Source organism: Mercenaria mercenaria, chromosome 5 (genome assembly GCF_021730395.1).
Source record: "Mercenaria mercenaria strain notata chromosome 5, MADL_Memer_1, whole genome shotgun sequence".
Lineage (NCBI taxonomy): Eukaryota > Metazoa > Mollusca > Bivalvia > Venerida > Veneridae > Mercenaria > Mercenaria mercenaria.
Genome location: NC_069365.1, coordinates 65,513,945 through 65,530,977, shown reverse-complemented (window position 1 = coordinate 65,530,977; position 17,033 = coordinate 65,513,945). Strand labels below are relative to the sequence as shown.

The following is a 17,033-nucleotide window of genomic DNA, read 5'->3' as shown; positions in this document are numbered from 1 at the left end:
ACAGACATCCAGCGATCCTGAATGCTTACCATGAGCATTACGTGGTATGGAGAGCTAAATCATAAAAGAGGAGGAAACAGACACAAACCCAATACTGGTTTAAAAAAAAATCAAAAATGAATTTGACTGACAGACTAGCTCATAGACTATGATATTACTGAATCAGTTCTCTAAGAAAATCTGTAAAATAGACTAGTATTTGCCACAATTACATAACATGAAAGTCTGAAATTTTGTGACAAATTCTTTATTATCAGTGTAGTGGCTAGTTTGTTTGAGTGCTTACTCTCGGACATCTTAAAACAATGTTGCGATAGAGGAAAACCTTAGACTGACCAAGAAAGGAAGGGAAAATCTTACTTTTCATTATGGCAAGAAAACGTACATCTACTCCAAAAAATGCTTTCCTGTTTGAAATACATGGTTGTGAAAGCGTTTATGATAACTTACTGCAGTCTAAATTCACCACATACGACTGAGAACATCTGGAATATCCCCAGGTATCGGACAAGCATTGTGACAAGTCGTCCTCGCTCCCTGTACACTTTAAGCGATTTACGTTATAAAAGTAGTTGCCATGCGAGTGATACATTTTAGTAATGGTACCAGGGCGGCTGAAATATGATTAAACATGTCATATATATTGCTTTTACAGTTCTGAGGCATCACTGTAACGCCCGTAACGAAAACTAGTCTAAAACCTGTGGAATCAGCAAGACGATCCCCTACTTATCTTTTTTTACAATTCAAAACAGAGACTAGATGTATATTTAAGAAATAATTTATAGCAAAGGAGTGTTTTATCACTATTTATGCACGATTGGCAATTATACGTCGGGCGTAATAATTTCACGAGAACGCAGCCCGAGTGAAATTATTTGTACGACGTATTACCGTTCAAGTGTGTTTATAGTGTTAAAGAGAATTCCTATAGTTTTTTTCCTTTCATAGAATTTTTTTAAATTCACATATATGATAGGAAAATTTGTGCTGAAAACAATGAACAAATAAAAACAATGGGTCACCAGGCTTCTTTTTGTGAAAAATTGTTTTGAACACACCCACTGTTGCTGAAACTGCCAGCGATTTTTCAACATTTTCATAATTTTCTGCTTTTTTATAAATACCAACCAAAATATACATCAAGACAGCACAAATGTCAATAAGGTTTTATTTCCTTTTACAGATTTTATGATATATTTATTTAATATCATAGTCATATTTGTAATACTCTATCCTTACAATAATGGGTACAAAGGAAAAAAAATTGTTTCATATTCACTTTTGTGAACTTTTTTCAATGAAAAATACCCATAGTGAAGAATATTTTTTTAAATTTTGAAAAAACTCTTTCATAGATTTTTTTCCTGTTGTTCTTGTGTATAGAGAATTGTATTGTGAGCATAAAAATGGCTAAAAATGGGTCACCAGGCTAAATTGTATGTTAAAACCGCTAGAATACAACACCTGTTCGGACGGAAAATGGCGCGAACCTGGCCACATTGATTACATGTATGTCTGCTAGAAGTTAAAAAAAGTTTTAAAAATTCTTAATACTTTCTACAATTGAATACTAAATAATCTGAAAGGTGATATTGTTTTATCAGTACTAAGTCAATTATCTTACATTATATGAACAACACGGTCTTTGTACTAAAATGCGATGTGAAAACACAACCACAAAAATAGCAAGATACCTGTCAGGCATAATACTTGTCAATACAACATAAACCAGTATCAACATTTGATTACTGATAAAAACTTATCAAAAATGTTATTTTATTCAAGATTCCTCATATTTAAGATTGTCTGTCACATGTTTCAACAAATGTTGACTTTATTTCAGTTTTCCATAGAAAGTGTCGGCTGCGCAGAAAGATGCGCATAAAAAACTATAGGAATTATCTTTAAAACACGGCTTTGCCACGAGGGACATCCAGTAAGTTCTGACAATAGTCCCATATCTTTTTCATCATATATCGCAAAGTAATAAAACGTTGCACGCATGGCCATTAACTATTACGCTATTATTTGACGCCGTATACGTTCATGTGCGTTATATGACGTCATCACGCTGTGACGTCATTTAGACGTCGCTTTAGCGTCATGGCCGCGGTAAGTCAAGCTGAACAGAGTGCGTACATAAAAACTGAATTTTTGAGAGGGAAAACAGGAAAGGAAATCAACGAAAATTTATCAGAAGCTTGTGTTGGATCTGCAGTGTCATTTAATACAGTTTATAGGTGGATAAGACGTTTTGCCGAAGGGAATTTTGACATTTCCGATGACCCCCGCAGCGGACGACCGATCGAGGCTACAGACAAGTTTCATGTTGAAAAAGTAAAGATACTTTTGGATGAAGATAGACGTTATACATGTGAGGAGTTAGCTGAGGGTGTTGGAATTGCTCATGGATCAGTTCATACGATATTAACGAGGCATTTGAAAATGCGGCGGGGTGGGTCTTTCAACACTTGAATCGGGACCAAATGACGAACAGGGTAGGAGCTGCAGATAAACACTTAAAGCGGTATGAAGATGAAGGTGATAGGTTCCTAAATCTTATTGTTGCAATAGATGAGACGTGGTTACGAAGATATAAACCTGAATTGAAATCGCAATCTTCCGAATGGCACACTCCTGGGTCACCAAGGCCTGCAAAATTCCGACGAAAACAGGGAAATCTGAAACAGCTGGCAATTATGGCATATGATAATATGATATTGGCCATGGACTATGTTCCCCTTGGACAGACAGTTAACGGAGCGTATTATGCAAACTTTTTGCATGAGAAATTGAGGCCAGCTATACATAAAAAGTGACCCGCACTCTTAAATGTGGGAGTAGTGTTGATTCATAACAACGCGACGCCGCATAAATCACACCCGGCGGCGTCACTAATTATGGAATATAAATGGGAAATATTATCGCATCCGTCATAGTCTCCAGACTTGTGACTATGACATGTTCCCCAAATTAAAAATGCTGCTACGGGAAGTTCGTTTCGATGATCTAAAAGTCTTGAAAGTTGCCGTGGCCAAGAAACTGCGAAGCATCTCCGATGGTTGCCTAGCAACGGGAATCGCGGATCTTCCGAATAGATGGAATGCGGTAATCCAAAGCAGGGATCCATACTTTGAAGGAATATAGTAGGCTACAGGTATGACACTATTTGACCATTATCAGAACTAATTTGATGACCCTCGTATAAATTATTTCGATTCTAATATGTTCTTAATCTAAACAGTAGATAAAATATAGTAACGTTCTTTCTTGGTCGCAACAAAAACATTGACGTCATCGCACGTTTATGTGACGTCATTCTAGCGTAAGCGCGTTTTAACAGAGACAAGCAAATTAGAATCTGCAGTAAACATTTGTTTGCGTGAGTGTGGAGTTTTAGAAATACAATAAACCGTTTATCCAATAGCTATTAATTATATTTGCCGAAGTCATAATTTCTATGTTTGGAGGATAATAGATAAATTTTTGATATTATAACACCAGAAGTATTTTGTTGGAAAATGGATATTTAAATTCTATGTAAACTGGAAAACACTTTCCGAAAACTATCCGAAGTTGCATCTGGAGCATAAAATTTGCTATACTACATAATGGTTTATCTTCACAGCCACCTTTCTTAATAACGTTTATTACGTCTGTCAGTATACTTCAGTATAACGATTTACTTACACAGCAGTACCATTGTTCAACATGTTGCAGGCAACACGTGCTTCGTTGGGACCAAATCCATCAGGGCAAACATCCATCCATCTTCCTTTATACTCGACCTGTAGTTGCCCGTGCAACTCATTTGGTCCGTTGGCAAGACGAACGGCTGTATCTGGACGAATTTGTAAAAAAAGAGAACAGGTTTTAATCATGCTTCAATTTTCTCATTTTATAACAGATCATTCGAGTACTAGTTCTAGTACACTGTTGCCAGTTTCGTATTTTACACCGATTTCTTTGTTGATAATCTGGTTTAATCAAGGTTAGGTACTCGTCGCGCAAATCTTTTACACTGATTTACTGATTTTACATATTGCTTGCTTTGTTACGATGTGTTTCAGTAATTAAGGCAATCAGCTCATCGTACACTATGCTTTTTTCTTACACCAAACATACAAATTTCGAAGAAATGACCATTTTTGCCACTTTTAAGTATTTAGTTTCCTTCTGTTTAGCACGTAGATCTATACATGTAGAGGAGAAAACAGTTCAAACTCATGTTTGAACGCCAGTTCTAAGATACAATAAAAAAAACTTTGAAATGATCGTCTTTGGTGGTTCTGGGAGTGTGCATACAATGTGCCCCGATGCGGACAAATGTCCGTAAGAAATGGTGAAGTATAAGTTACATTTTTACTGTAATTCTTGATGTAAAAGTGATCATGTCTGAGTGTGGCATAAATGCAATGCGATGACATGAACGTTTTTCATAATATATCTAAGAATCGACTTTGAAACAAAATGTCAAACGCACATGTTGAACAGCCGTTGAATACATAAACGGCGATATTGGTAATTTCTTCCCCATTTTTAGGGGGTGTGGGGGTGGGGGGGGGGGGGGGTGTGTTAAATCTCATTGTGCAGAGGTAATCCCGAACCGTTGCGTAATTCAGAACGCACATTGCGAGCTATAGTGCGTGTAAACGAGATCCAAGCAGCAGAAGCAGCAGCAGCAATAGCAACAGCAGCAGAACTTTACGTACGTACCTACCCTTGTTCAATCTATCTTTGAATTATTAACAGAAGAAGATCGTTCAAACATTTTATCATGTAGCCAGCTACTATACAAATTGTGACACGGACGCCAGTCTGAGCGTTGGTAACGGTTTTAGCTCTCCTGAGACAAAGGTTCATGGTGAGCTTTTGTGACCACTCAATGTCCGTCGTCCTTAGGTGGCCCCCTTTCAAAATCGTTCAAAGAATTGAATTCCACACAGACCTCTGCTTACCATGGCAACAAGAAGGAAAACCTTAAAAACTCTTCTTTCCCAAAACCGCTAGGTGTAGCGCCTACATATTTGGCATGTGACATCACCTAATGGTCCTCTACGAAGATTGTCCAAATTATGACCCTGGGGTCCCAAGTTTTAAATAGATCTATATAGGAAAAACTTTAAAAATCTTCTTGTCTGAAAGTTCAAGATCTAGGCCTTTAATATTGGTATGTAGCATTACCGTGTGGTCCTCTACTAAGATGTTTTTCTACCAAATTATTATCCTGGGGTGAAAAGAGGCCCCGCCCAAGGGGTCCCAAGTTTTACATAGACTTATATAGGAAAAATATCTACTTGTCTGAAACTGTAAGGGCTAGGATTTTTATATTTCGTATGTTGCATTGCCTAGTAGTCATCTACCAAGATTAATGAAATTGTGCCCCTGAGATGAAAAGAGGATTTTTTGTCTGAAAGTTCAAGGCCTCGGCCTAAGATATTAGGTAGTATTGCCAAGTAGGGGTCACTTGACTGTTGACCTATTGACCTGCATTCTTGCTGTTTTTTAAGATACAGCCTAGAAATTTGGAAGACATATTACACCTCGATCTTAAACTAAATTTCAGTGACCGTGAATATGACCTATTGACCTACTTTCTTGATATTTTAGCATCCGTTTGACATTTGAAACATGTAGCTCATATTACTCAGGTGAGCGATCCAGGATCATTATGACCCTCTTGTTTCATTTGCGATTAGAAAGTTAACGTTTTAATTAAAAATAAGATATATCTAATTTTGTGATTTGTCGTTGACTAAAATTACTGTTTGGAGTTCAGATACGAAAGAATTATATAACGAGGGCGCAGCCCGAATAATACAATATTATACATCTGAACGACAGTGATTTTATGCAAGAGAAAATAACTGTTGAGATATATAATTTCGATATGTCTTCTTCCTTAACGGCACACACCTTTGTTTGGTTTACCTTTCCTACGCGCTGCTATGACGTTTGACGGTATGACGTAATACTTGTGACGTACATATAGTGATACTTTGTTAAACGGCTCGTGTTAGAACCTGTTTCAAGCAGTACCTGTTTCAAGCAGCCGTTTATTGTAATTAAAGGCTTTAAAACACCATTAATTTTGGAATGATTTACCTCCGCAATCGACCTGCACGTCCTGGTTGTGACCACAAAACCCGTCATAAATGTTGCATTGACCGATGTCTTCCTCCCGTCCATTACAGTCCAGGAGATAGGCATGATTATAACTATTCCCATAACCATACCACTCATATGAAACATTTCTACAAAGCTTGTAAAAGTTAATTGCAAAGAAAACACAAATTTAAATACACTGTACTACCTAACCTAAGATTATAACAGTTTTTGATCTGTAAGCCATTCAATAAATGTATATCAAAATGATATGTCGCCGCGGAATGTTTGAGATACCAACATGCAAAGGAGGCATTCCGTTTGAAAACTAGGAGATAAAAATTCCAGATTTCCAGATTTGTAGTTTTATTTGTTACTTAGACCGCGACTTTTAAAAGGAAAAAAAAAACAAACAGTACTTCAGGATGAGATGTACATGTCTTACATGTAGTTACAGTAATTGTGCTCTACAAAAAAAAATCAAACAGTTTTACTTTGGGTTTTCCATCGACCTTATTTCTGTTTTCTTTTTCCATTCAAAAATATCTGATTATTTTTATAAAACGACACTACAATATTCTTTTACCTGGAATTCAATCCCATTGATCTACAAGTGACTTCTGCTTCGTCAATACCGAAGTTACTATTGCAAACAGTTCTCCATACACCATTATGCAATATTTCAACACGTCCCATTCCATAACTACCGTTTAGAGGGCGAATTTGTATGTCTTAAAATTAAAAAAGTAGAACAAGTAGACAATAAGTAAGCTGGTTGGATATAATTTTGTGTTTCCAATCATTTCCATATTTCTATCCTGATATAGCTAAAGAACAAAATTTAGTGAAACAGCACTCGCTACTGGGTCATACCCTCTTGTCAATGCAGTTAACACCGGTTTACGAAGAGTATCATAACATTTTGTTAAATACCCAAAATCGGATATTTCATGTGCATTTTATAATTATAGGTTACTAACTTTGTATGTGCATATATGAACGAGTTCTGCAGCGGTGATATTGTGCGACTTTAGGAGCGCAATATTATCCGCGAAAGAACGAGTGCATACATCCACATACAAAGCTGATAACCTTTTTATTACATACCCACTATCAAATAATTAATTCATGTCTAAATTATCGTTCTTTAACGAAAGACAGTAAAAATACGAAAACGTAATAAACAAATCAAACTGACGCGCACTGATATTTTCCGCGAAAATGACGTCGACTTGTTGTCGCAACGTGCGCGTGGACGCCATGGACGTCACGTGATTTTTTCTATTACAACGTTAAGAAAACATTCCACGTCCGATATGAAAGCGTAACGTTCCACGTCAATATGGAAAAATATTGCAAGATCGCGGTCCATTGAAATTCACTGGAAAATAATTTTAGGTATGTAATAATCTAAAATATTGTCAAGATCATTCAATAATATTAAAAATGACTTCTCTCTTACCCACCCATCCCCCACCCACCACACCAACACCAAAAAAGTACTTACTGCAGTCAAGACCGACATCGCTTTCATTCGAATAGCAATGCTGGCTGTTTTTCCATTCGTCTGACTTGCAGAAGAATATGTCATCCTCTGTACCAGTGCATTCGAGGTTTGTTATCATCATAGGTCCAGGGCTTCGTCCATAATGATAACCATGATGTACTGTTGCATTGCTGAATAAGTTTTAAAAGGAAACGTGCTCTACTACATTGATATGGTAACCGCAGCTGTGTCTGTGAAAATTATTTCTTTATTATCCTTATTTTAAGTAGCTAAATTAGCAAAAACAACGAAACAGAATTTATAAATTACTTTAATGTGTAAAGGGAAATAAGGTTTTACTTATATATAATATTAGAAATATTACGTACATAAGTAGCAATGTTCTATAAACATGCAAAAGAAATTAGTACTTACATAAGTCCAATGGTTGTGTTCCTTAACATTCTGCAGACAACATCTGCATCTTCTTGGTCAAAATTTGTACCACACACACTTCCCCATTCACCTTTATAGTACACCTCTAGCCTGCCCGCATACCGATTTGGGCCGTCTACTAGCCTCACTGGAGTAACTTAATATATGTAAATAGACATAGAAGAGATTTATATGCAACAGTCCACAAATTGCTGCATTTGTATGTGTGCCGGTCAATCGGGTTTAAACATCTCTAGATTGTATTATAGCATTCAGTTCCTACTTTATTTCAGCAGACAACATCTGCATCTTCTTGGTCAAAATTTGTACCACACACTCTTCCACATTCACCTTTATAGTACACCTCTATACTGCCCGCATACCGATTTGGGCCGTCTACTAGCCTCACTGGAGTAACTTAATATATATAAATAGACATAGAAGAGATTTATATGCAACAGTCCACAAATTGCTGCATCTGTATGTGTGCCGGTCAACCGGGTTTAAACATCTCTAAATTGCAGTATAGCATTCAGTTCCTACTTCATATATTTAATGCGAAGAATTAAATCATGAGACATGATTTTCAGTACTTCACAGTTAAAAACATATATAGCCTGTTAGTATAGTATGTCTTCTCACCAAAAACAAAACGAAATATTGAGATATTATGTTTCATTATATTTTCTCATTAAATAAAAGTAAAACCTGGAAACATAATGAATGTGATGTAGATCTTTTAGCAATACTATAAGCAATAAAACTAAGCCAAGAATATAATTGCCACATCCTTATATAACTCATTTTACCATAATTTATCAACAACATGGAACAGTATTTTGGACTACTTCACATGTAACACTGGGTAGTCTTTTCTTTCCTATTAGTGTGATCTGTCCTTGAAAGACCTTTGAAAGCGTAATTTTCATTTTAATTTACCAGTAACCAAAATGCGTGAAAAATACTAGTGTTAGCTTGATAAAACCAGTTTTCAAAGTGTACATGTCCACTTTCGATTTGAACCAGTCCTATTTCCCAACTTGTGAAGCTCTCAAATTGAAAATTTGATTTTCAAGTTGTAATGTTATAAAGAGCTTTTTCTACTTACCACCAATAAATACTATTTGGATTAATTTCATGTCTTTGGGTTCAATCTCGCATCAACTATGGTCAAACCGGAAGTCACGTAGACGTTCAGTAACCTTCATTCCTCAGTTTTAATTTTATGTTCTAAATAACCCAATTTAGAAAACTGAGGGGAGGTTGGGTGGGTAACTATGGTGGTAAGTAGAAAAACTCTTTATAAAATTACAACTTGAAAATTTTATTTTTTCAATTTTATTTCATTCGTTATTCCACTTACCACCAATAAATACTCAAAAAATGTTTCGTCACTCTGTTTATTGCTTCCATCCCCAGGAAGTTTATATGCCAAGTTTTCTCTACTGACGTCCAAACACTTTGGTGAATCTTATTTTTCAAATGACCCCCGTAACCGTGTTTCGACGCATCGGTCGTGAGTACCAAAGAATTTAACCATTTCTGAATTGATTTCATCTTGTTTATGTTTGCTTCCTGTGACCACCACTCTAAATGAGTCACTAGGTGTTGAGTAAAAGGAATTACTGTTTCTAGGAAATTTGCACTTGGTCTCCAAAAATGAAGCAGATGTAATTTTATCGGCCTCATAAACAGACAGGCATTTGGCGTAAGCTCGATGCAGAATGTCATCAACCCTAATAAATGAAAGAAATCTCTGGCTGTTGAAGGCCCCTGTTTCAGTTTGTAAATTGCTATTCTGATCTTGGTCAAACGATCTGGAGATGTAAACACTAGACTCATACTGTATTTGAACAACACCTTTATGTAGGTTACTGTTTGAGATGGAACTGAACAGGACTTTTTCAAATTTATCATAAATCCCAGTTCCAGTAGGAGACTGAACACTGTCTGTTTTCAGTAGTTCTTGGCAGTATGCATTCAAGCCTAGCCAATCGTCTAGATAAGCAGCTAGTCTGATATTTTGCATCCTCAGATACGCTGCTACCACACTGCAAAGTTCGTGAAGACTCGGGGAGCACAAGTGGGTCCGAAACATAAAGTTTTGAATTGTTAAATTTTGCCCTCTATACAAAAACGAAGATATTTCCGGAAATGAGGATGTACTGGAATGTGCAGGTAGGCATCTGCCATGTCTAAAACAAAAGCCCAATTTCCTGGTTGAACAAAATTCATGAGCTTTGATAAAGTGTCGATCTTCAAATGAAGTTTCCTCAAATACCGATTTTAAAGAGGTTTTAAGTTTATGAAGATCTCCCGTTTTTTCTTTTGGAACCAGGAAAAGCGTACTGTAAAAACCTGCTCTTGCATGATGTTTGGGAACCATTTCTATTGCATTTTTGCTTAACAAACTTTAAGCTTTTGTTTTAAAAGATGCATGTTTTCTCGATTTAATTTTGTTTCTTTTATTCCCAGCTATTGTGGTTTTTGAACAAAATCCAACTTCAGACCGTTTTGAATTGTGTCTAACACCCACTGGTCGTCCGTTATTTTTCCCAAGTCTGTATGAAAAAGTTTAATCTCGCTCCTACTGGTATCTGAGGAAACTTTGCAGCTACCTTTGTCAAAAACGCTTATAAGTCTGCAACTTAAAAAAGTACTTACCGCTTTAGAAGCTGTAGCAGTCTTGAATTCGTTTTGCTGTTTATAAGGAGTGTACGACTGTGTAGCAGCTGACCTACTTCTGTAGTCATCAAGGCTTGGTCTCTTAGCAACACTGACTGTTGAAGGTTTGCGTTTTTTGTAAGAATTCTGAGATAAAACCTCGGCAGGATGTTTATTCACTTTACTTTTTTCCTCGAGTTTTTTTTTTATCAAACTCGGCTCCTAAAACCCCTTCTGCTGTTAATGGCAGAGACATAACCGCGTGAGAATACTTTTTATAGTCACTCAATACGGTTTCAATCAAGGCAACATTTCTTCTGGCAAAATGATGGAAAGCCCCAGCCCGTGCGACCTGGTCCAAAGTTTTTGTGGACATTGCAAAAATGTCGCGCACTGTCTGAACTGCCCGATCAATATTCGGCTCACTTGACTGTAAGTATCTAGCAAAGTACCTAGTGCCTGCTGAATATAACAAGTAGAGATAAGGCCCATGTGAGACGCCAACTGGCCATAAAACAAGATTTTTTACAAAACTTTTCATGTTTTAACCTGAAATTAGGATAGTGTCCCAATTTGATACACACAGTGCACAGTCTTGCAAACATTTTTCTTGACTGAAACACATGGTTTTATTACATAGGTATTTTTCATTAATCAGTCTCAAAGTTCAACGAAGGAATGCACCAAAAGAAACACTTCGATCATATCTATTTATCAATAAGGTTTCTACAGTCTCATCTATGCCTGGATTTCTTCATAATCCTCATGTACAGAAAAAAAAACGTTTCTGTAATTGTCCTGTACGATGATACTCTTTCAGTGTGCGCTGACCGCCAAGAGTCACTAAGTATGTCAACCTGATTCTTTTCCTGGTATAAACCGATACTAGATTTGGACTTACCTGTCACAGCATCACTACCCAATTTGTCATGCAATATGTTAGAATGCAAGTAAGAATAATTTTTCTGGCCCTAAGAGGCCCCATTCTTACAGTCATCTTTCCCTTCCGGTAAAGATAAATATTTCACAAACCTCTGTAACACAGTTTTTCTTCCTCACCCTCCATGTCTTGGGTGTCCGAAGAAACAGAATGAGTAGACAAAAAACCGCACTGGCATTTTTCAGAACTGTCCACACATATAGACAACTCATTATCTCTAGAATGTGAGAATCTACTTTCATTTAACTACTCAGACCTGCCGAACAGCTCTTGGCGAGCGTCATTTCGCCTACAAGCTGCGACGAACGCCTTGTTTTGGCAAACTTTTATTTCTCAGCCGAGAAAAGTGAAAACAACATGTCCATTTTCGATTCCAAACTCGAAAAAAGTTGTTCTTGGTTAGTTAAACAATATGATAAATCCGTAATGTCATCTTTCTTTGTCTTGCTTGACGAACGTTTTTTTCGCCGACGCCGACGATTTATTGTCATCTTCCTTATCTCTATCGGAAGAGGAACGTTCCATATCACAATGCATTGATGCCTCAGCCATCCAACCGATGTTTTGAGGATATAAAATGCGACTGAGCCCTTTGCGCATAAAATTAAAACTGAGGAATCAAGGTTACTGAGCGTCTATGTGACTTCTGGTTTGATCATAGTTGATAGACGCTCATTGAAATTTAAGCGAGTTTGAACCAAAAGACATGAAATTAATCCAAATAGTATTTATTGGTGGTAAGTAGAAAAACGAATGAAATAAAATCAAATAATGCTTTCGCTCTGCAAATCGTTCTTCATACTATAAATTCTAATATGCTTTTCTCTGTTAAAACACTCTTTAGCTAGAATGACGTCACGTTAACGTGCTGTGACGTCAATGTTTTTGTTGCGACCAAGAAAGAGCGCTTTTATATTTTATATACTGTTTAAGATTAAGGGCATATTGGAATCGAAATAATTTATAGGAAAACCGTGTTTTAACACTATTAATACACTCGGGCAGTAGCCCAACGTATAACCGCCCATCGTGCATAAATAGTGTTAAAGCACTCTTTTGCTATAAATTATTTCTTAAGTATAATAATTTTTGAATGGAACTACATTGCTCTTTTGTTTTCTTGGAATAAAGTCCAATTTGTTGGAGAAAGTAAATCATCAATTCATCCTCTATCTTTGTTTACATTTCTCGTACAGTTCCGGTCATTTGCACCGCTTCATAGGTATTACTGGCTCTTTTTTCAAATCACCTCCAAAAAGAGAGAAAGTCAGTGTTTACTGGCCGTGTGATTATACTATGAGCGATGGTAGGATATAAACAAAACGAAACGGTAGTCCACACAAATGTGATAATAAAATGGAAAAATAAATCATTTACCTGCAGCACTGTGAGATATGTAAAACAAAATAATAAGACACACAAAGTTGAGTGAAAGATTCATCTTTTTACAATTCAGTACTATTCACTAAATGAATTGCACACTCCCACTGCTTACATAGCTTATCATAGTTTGATAGATAGAGGTTATAATATTGATACGAGGATAACAACTTGATAAAAACATCATCTTAAGTCTAATTATCTAATGTTAAAACACGGTTGTGACATAATTCTTTGTTAGTTCTGTCCATTATATAGGTTACTGTACCGATACTGCTCTTTTACTATACATGTCCATTATTAACCTGTAACTAATGGATACTGTAGTAACAACCTTGAAATCCGGCTAACGGTTTCTGAAAAGAAGATTTATGAATATTTTCCTTTTGGTTACCATGGCAATCACAGTTCTGAATCGATTTTAATTCTTTGGGCACTTTTGAAAGGGGCAACACAAGGATCATTTCTAAGAAGTTTGCTGTTAATCTGCCTGGTGGGTTTGAAGAAGGAGATTTTTTAAAATAAGCCCCGCCCCCGGCGGCCATGATTTTTTATCGAAATAGAACGGCTTGAGCAAGTTTTGTACAGGGTCACAAAGAAATCATTTATACAAAATAGTTTTGAAATCCAGCTAATAGTTTCTGAGTGAAATGCGGCTAACAGTTTCTGAGAAGAAGATTTTTGAAGATTTTCCTTTCGGTTGCTATGGCCAACACAGTTCTGAATGGATTTTATTTCTTTAGGCAATTTTGAAAGGGCGCCACTCAAGAAACAGTCCTGTGAAGTTTGGTGTAAACTTAACTAGTAGTTTTAAAGAAGATGTTTTTAGAAAATGTTGACGGACGGACGACAGACGACGGACACCAAGCGGTCACAAAAGCTCAGCTTGAGCCATTGGCTCAGGTGAGCTAAAAAGAGTTCATTCTTGTATAATATAACATTTAAATGTCACTATTTTCATATAAATACAGCTGATCAAGGTGTATGCGACAGTTACTACCAGTAATTAAGTATGCAAATATAAATGCGCTCTATCTATAAACGTCTAAGACAGGCTTTATCTAAAGATTAAGTCACGTGGTAGACACCATAGATAGCCAAGCACTTGCAAGGAATTTTCCTCCAATGAATTTGCACAAAATTGAAATTATTAGGATTAAAGGGAATCACATGAACACATGATGAATAACACACTCAAATTATACAGAACATCATGACCAACTGTTTAGATAAGAGACGAGTCAAAGAGTACAGCACATTGCGTACAAACCCAGCGAACTTAATCCGATACTTAAGGAAATGTCTGAACGATTTTTACCAACATTTTGAAAAATAAAACCTTAAGAAGATGCTATGGAATGAAGCATATTATCAGGCTAGATTTTATTGAGTCATTTTATGAGAATTTGTGAAACATGCAATGTCTCTCAAGCACAAAGTACTGGCTTAAATGGAACTCAGTTGTGCAAAAAGAATGCACTCCATGATCCTAATGGACTAGAAAATGTAACAACACTGAGTCAAAGTATGGAAACACTGCTTTTTGGCCGCCACAGAACACGTAAACATTGCTGTTGTGATGGTAAATAATTTCGAAGCATAGAGTGCAACCAAGCAAAAAAGTAGTAGACTCGGTTTGACTGATTCTGTTCCTTGGAGGTAATGAAACGTGTAACCCCAACCCCCCCCCCCCCCCCCCCCCCCCCACCCCCACTCCACCACCACCACGACCTTTATAACATGCTTGGAAATATTGGATTACCGAAACATTGCCCGGAACCGAATAATTTCAAAAGCTATCGGCCAATCTGCATACAGAAATATCACTCAGTCATATCAGTTGGCTTGAATAAAGGTCAAGAATGCGTCATCCATTTTTATACAAACTGTGTTAGAGTCATGATTGTATTTATTTATATATCTGCAGCTTTCAGTACCATTGATCAGAGGATCTTCATGGCCGTGTGGTTAAGGTTACTAATTTCAAATGACTAGCCCTAACCGATGTCGTTTTGAAACTCCGCTTGGGTTATTGGGGGTGCATAAAGTTTTCTCTTCGGTCACCAGCCCTTCCATTTGTAACCTTTTTGTCCGGAGCTCAGTAGAAAATGTACTAATTTAAAAGCTACCCTCACGATACGTGTTAAATAATACATTACATTTTCAGACTAAAGGGCGGCGAAATCGCTAAGGAATTACAAACATAGAACACAACGAAGACATTCGTCTTTTTTCTTCAGAAGTTTTAATACAGCGTATGCGATTAAAATTTATTTAAACGAATTAATAATATTTATAAATGTAAACGTAAACAAAAATTGAAAAATTAGATCTAACAACTTCGTAAAAGATTCATGTTCGTTAAAATTTAGCTGAAAGTTTAGGTTTGTAAAAGTTCAGCAACCGGTTCACAAACCGATCAATAAAATAATTCCATTTAAATCAAACAGTTTTCAACTGAAATACGTTATGATCAGTAATTTTAATAATTATAGAAAAATCTTGTATATTATTGTTTTAATCTTGTAAAATATTGAAAAGTAACAATGACTCTCTCTCTCTCTCTCTCTCTCTCTCTCTCTCTCTCATTCTTCGAGATCTACATAGATTTTTATCATTATTGCAGAAAATATTAAGGGTATGAAATAATTACGGTTATTACTCAGGAATAACCAGGTTTATTTTAGCGATGGATAGTTGTCTTGATTAGTAATTAATCGTAAAAAAGTTAAATAAATAAATAAGTACATAAATAAATGAAATATATTTTACTATAAGAATAACACTCCAGCTTTAGGAATACGGCGGAAACTGCCAATGATTACCGAATGTGTCGTCATTATCAACAATGACGTCATAATCACCATCTTTCCACAAGGAAGCCAATGCATAACATGCAAAATTCTGACAAAAACCTTTATCTTATTTTATCGCTGAAATGAGGGGTAAACTTGCTAAGAAAAGAACGGCAAATGATAATCAAGTGCCAAGTACTTCTCCGAGCAAATGATCGAAGACGGATGAGATCATACCGACGGAAAATTCTGAAGTTGAAGTTGAACATGTCAGATTGTTGGTTACACAAGGTTCGGTGCATCCAGGTAAAGTTAATTGCAACGTTATAGATTTTGATCCTTTGTTAAATAAACTCACAGATAGTTGTAGTAATAGAATGTCAGGGTGTGGTGGTGATAGTCTGTCTTCTGTGGCAACACATGCCTATTCTGCTTTATTGACCGGCCAAGCGGGTATCGAATCTTTGAAATCGATCAACAATGACGTCAAAATCACCCTTTTTCCACGAGCAAGCGAATGCCTGACAAGCAAAGTTCCCATCCACCACACCCTTATTATAACAGTTATATCTATAACACTATATTGTTGTTTGTGAATATCGAACATCTCATTTAGATATATAATTTAAAAAATGTTGGCTATTTTTGAGTATTTAGTACTGCGGGAGTTTTTATCTGCATTTCAGTGCCAAGATGAATTCAAGAGGTCTAAATACTTTACGGATCCTATGAAACAAGCTCCGGAGAATAAGCATTACACAAGTCAAGAGCTTAAAATTAATGGAGGACAAAAGTATCAAGAAATGTAGTAGAACGGTCTATCAGTACATCATATTACCGCAAACACATATCCGCGAGGAGTGGACAAATCTCTTTTCTGTTTACTCAGTCGCTAAGTGAAGCACAGCAGAAATTCTAGATTTAGAGTTGCATGTATTTTCCAGCTTTTCTTCTTTTTCTTTATTTTTTTTTGGTGTGTGTTGGGGCGGGGGTGGGGGTGGGGGGCGCGGTGCTGCAGCCGGTTGGTGCATACTAGTGTAGATCGTTAGTGCATGTGTAGCATGCTAGTGCGTGTTATAACACGTTAGTGTTTGGTATAGCACGTGAGGCGTGGTGTAGCACGTGAGTGCATGGTGTAGCACGTTTGTGCACAGTGTAGCACATCAGTGCAGGTATAGCACGTTAGTGCATGGTGTAGCACGTTAGTGCATGTGTAGCACGTTTG

The 17,033-nt window shown here is 36.6% G+C and overlaps 1 protein-coding gene across 1 annotated transcript in view; it reads right to left on the bottom strand.

The window, feature by feature from the left end:
- The window catches only part of LOC123558473 (uncharacterized), a 94,683-nt gene extending 81,570 nt beyond the window's left edge, over window positions 1-13,113 (bottom strand). The window contains exons 1-7 of the mRNA XM_053544651.1: window positions 13,011-13,113; window positions 8,030-8,186; window positions 7,616-7,785; window positions 6,695-6,839; window positions 6,109-6,257; window positions 3,694-3,844; window positions 451-614 (exon numbers count right to left, since the gene is read on the bottom strand). Of these exons, the coding sequence (XP_053400626.1) occupies window positions 451-614; window positions 3,694-3,844; window positions 6,109-6,257; window positions 6,695-6,839; window positions 7,616-7,785; window positions 8,030-8,186; window positions 13,011-13,074 (1,000 nt within the window). The 5' untranslated portion in view covers window positions 13,075-13,113. The remainder of the gene's footprint in view (window positions 1-450; window positions 615-3,693; window positions 3,845-6,108; window positions 6,258-6,694; window positions 6,840-7,615; window positions 7,786-8,029; window positions 8,187-13,010) is intronic.
- Between the last annotated feature and the right edge of the window lie 3,920 nt (window positions 13,114-17,033).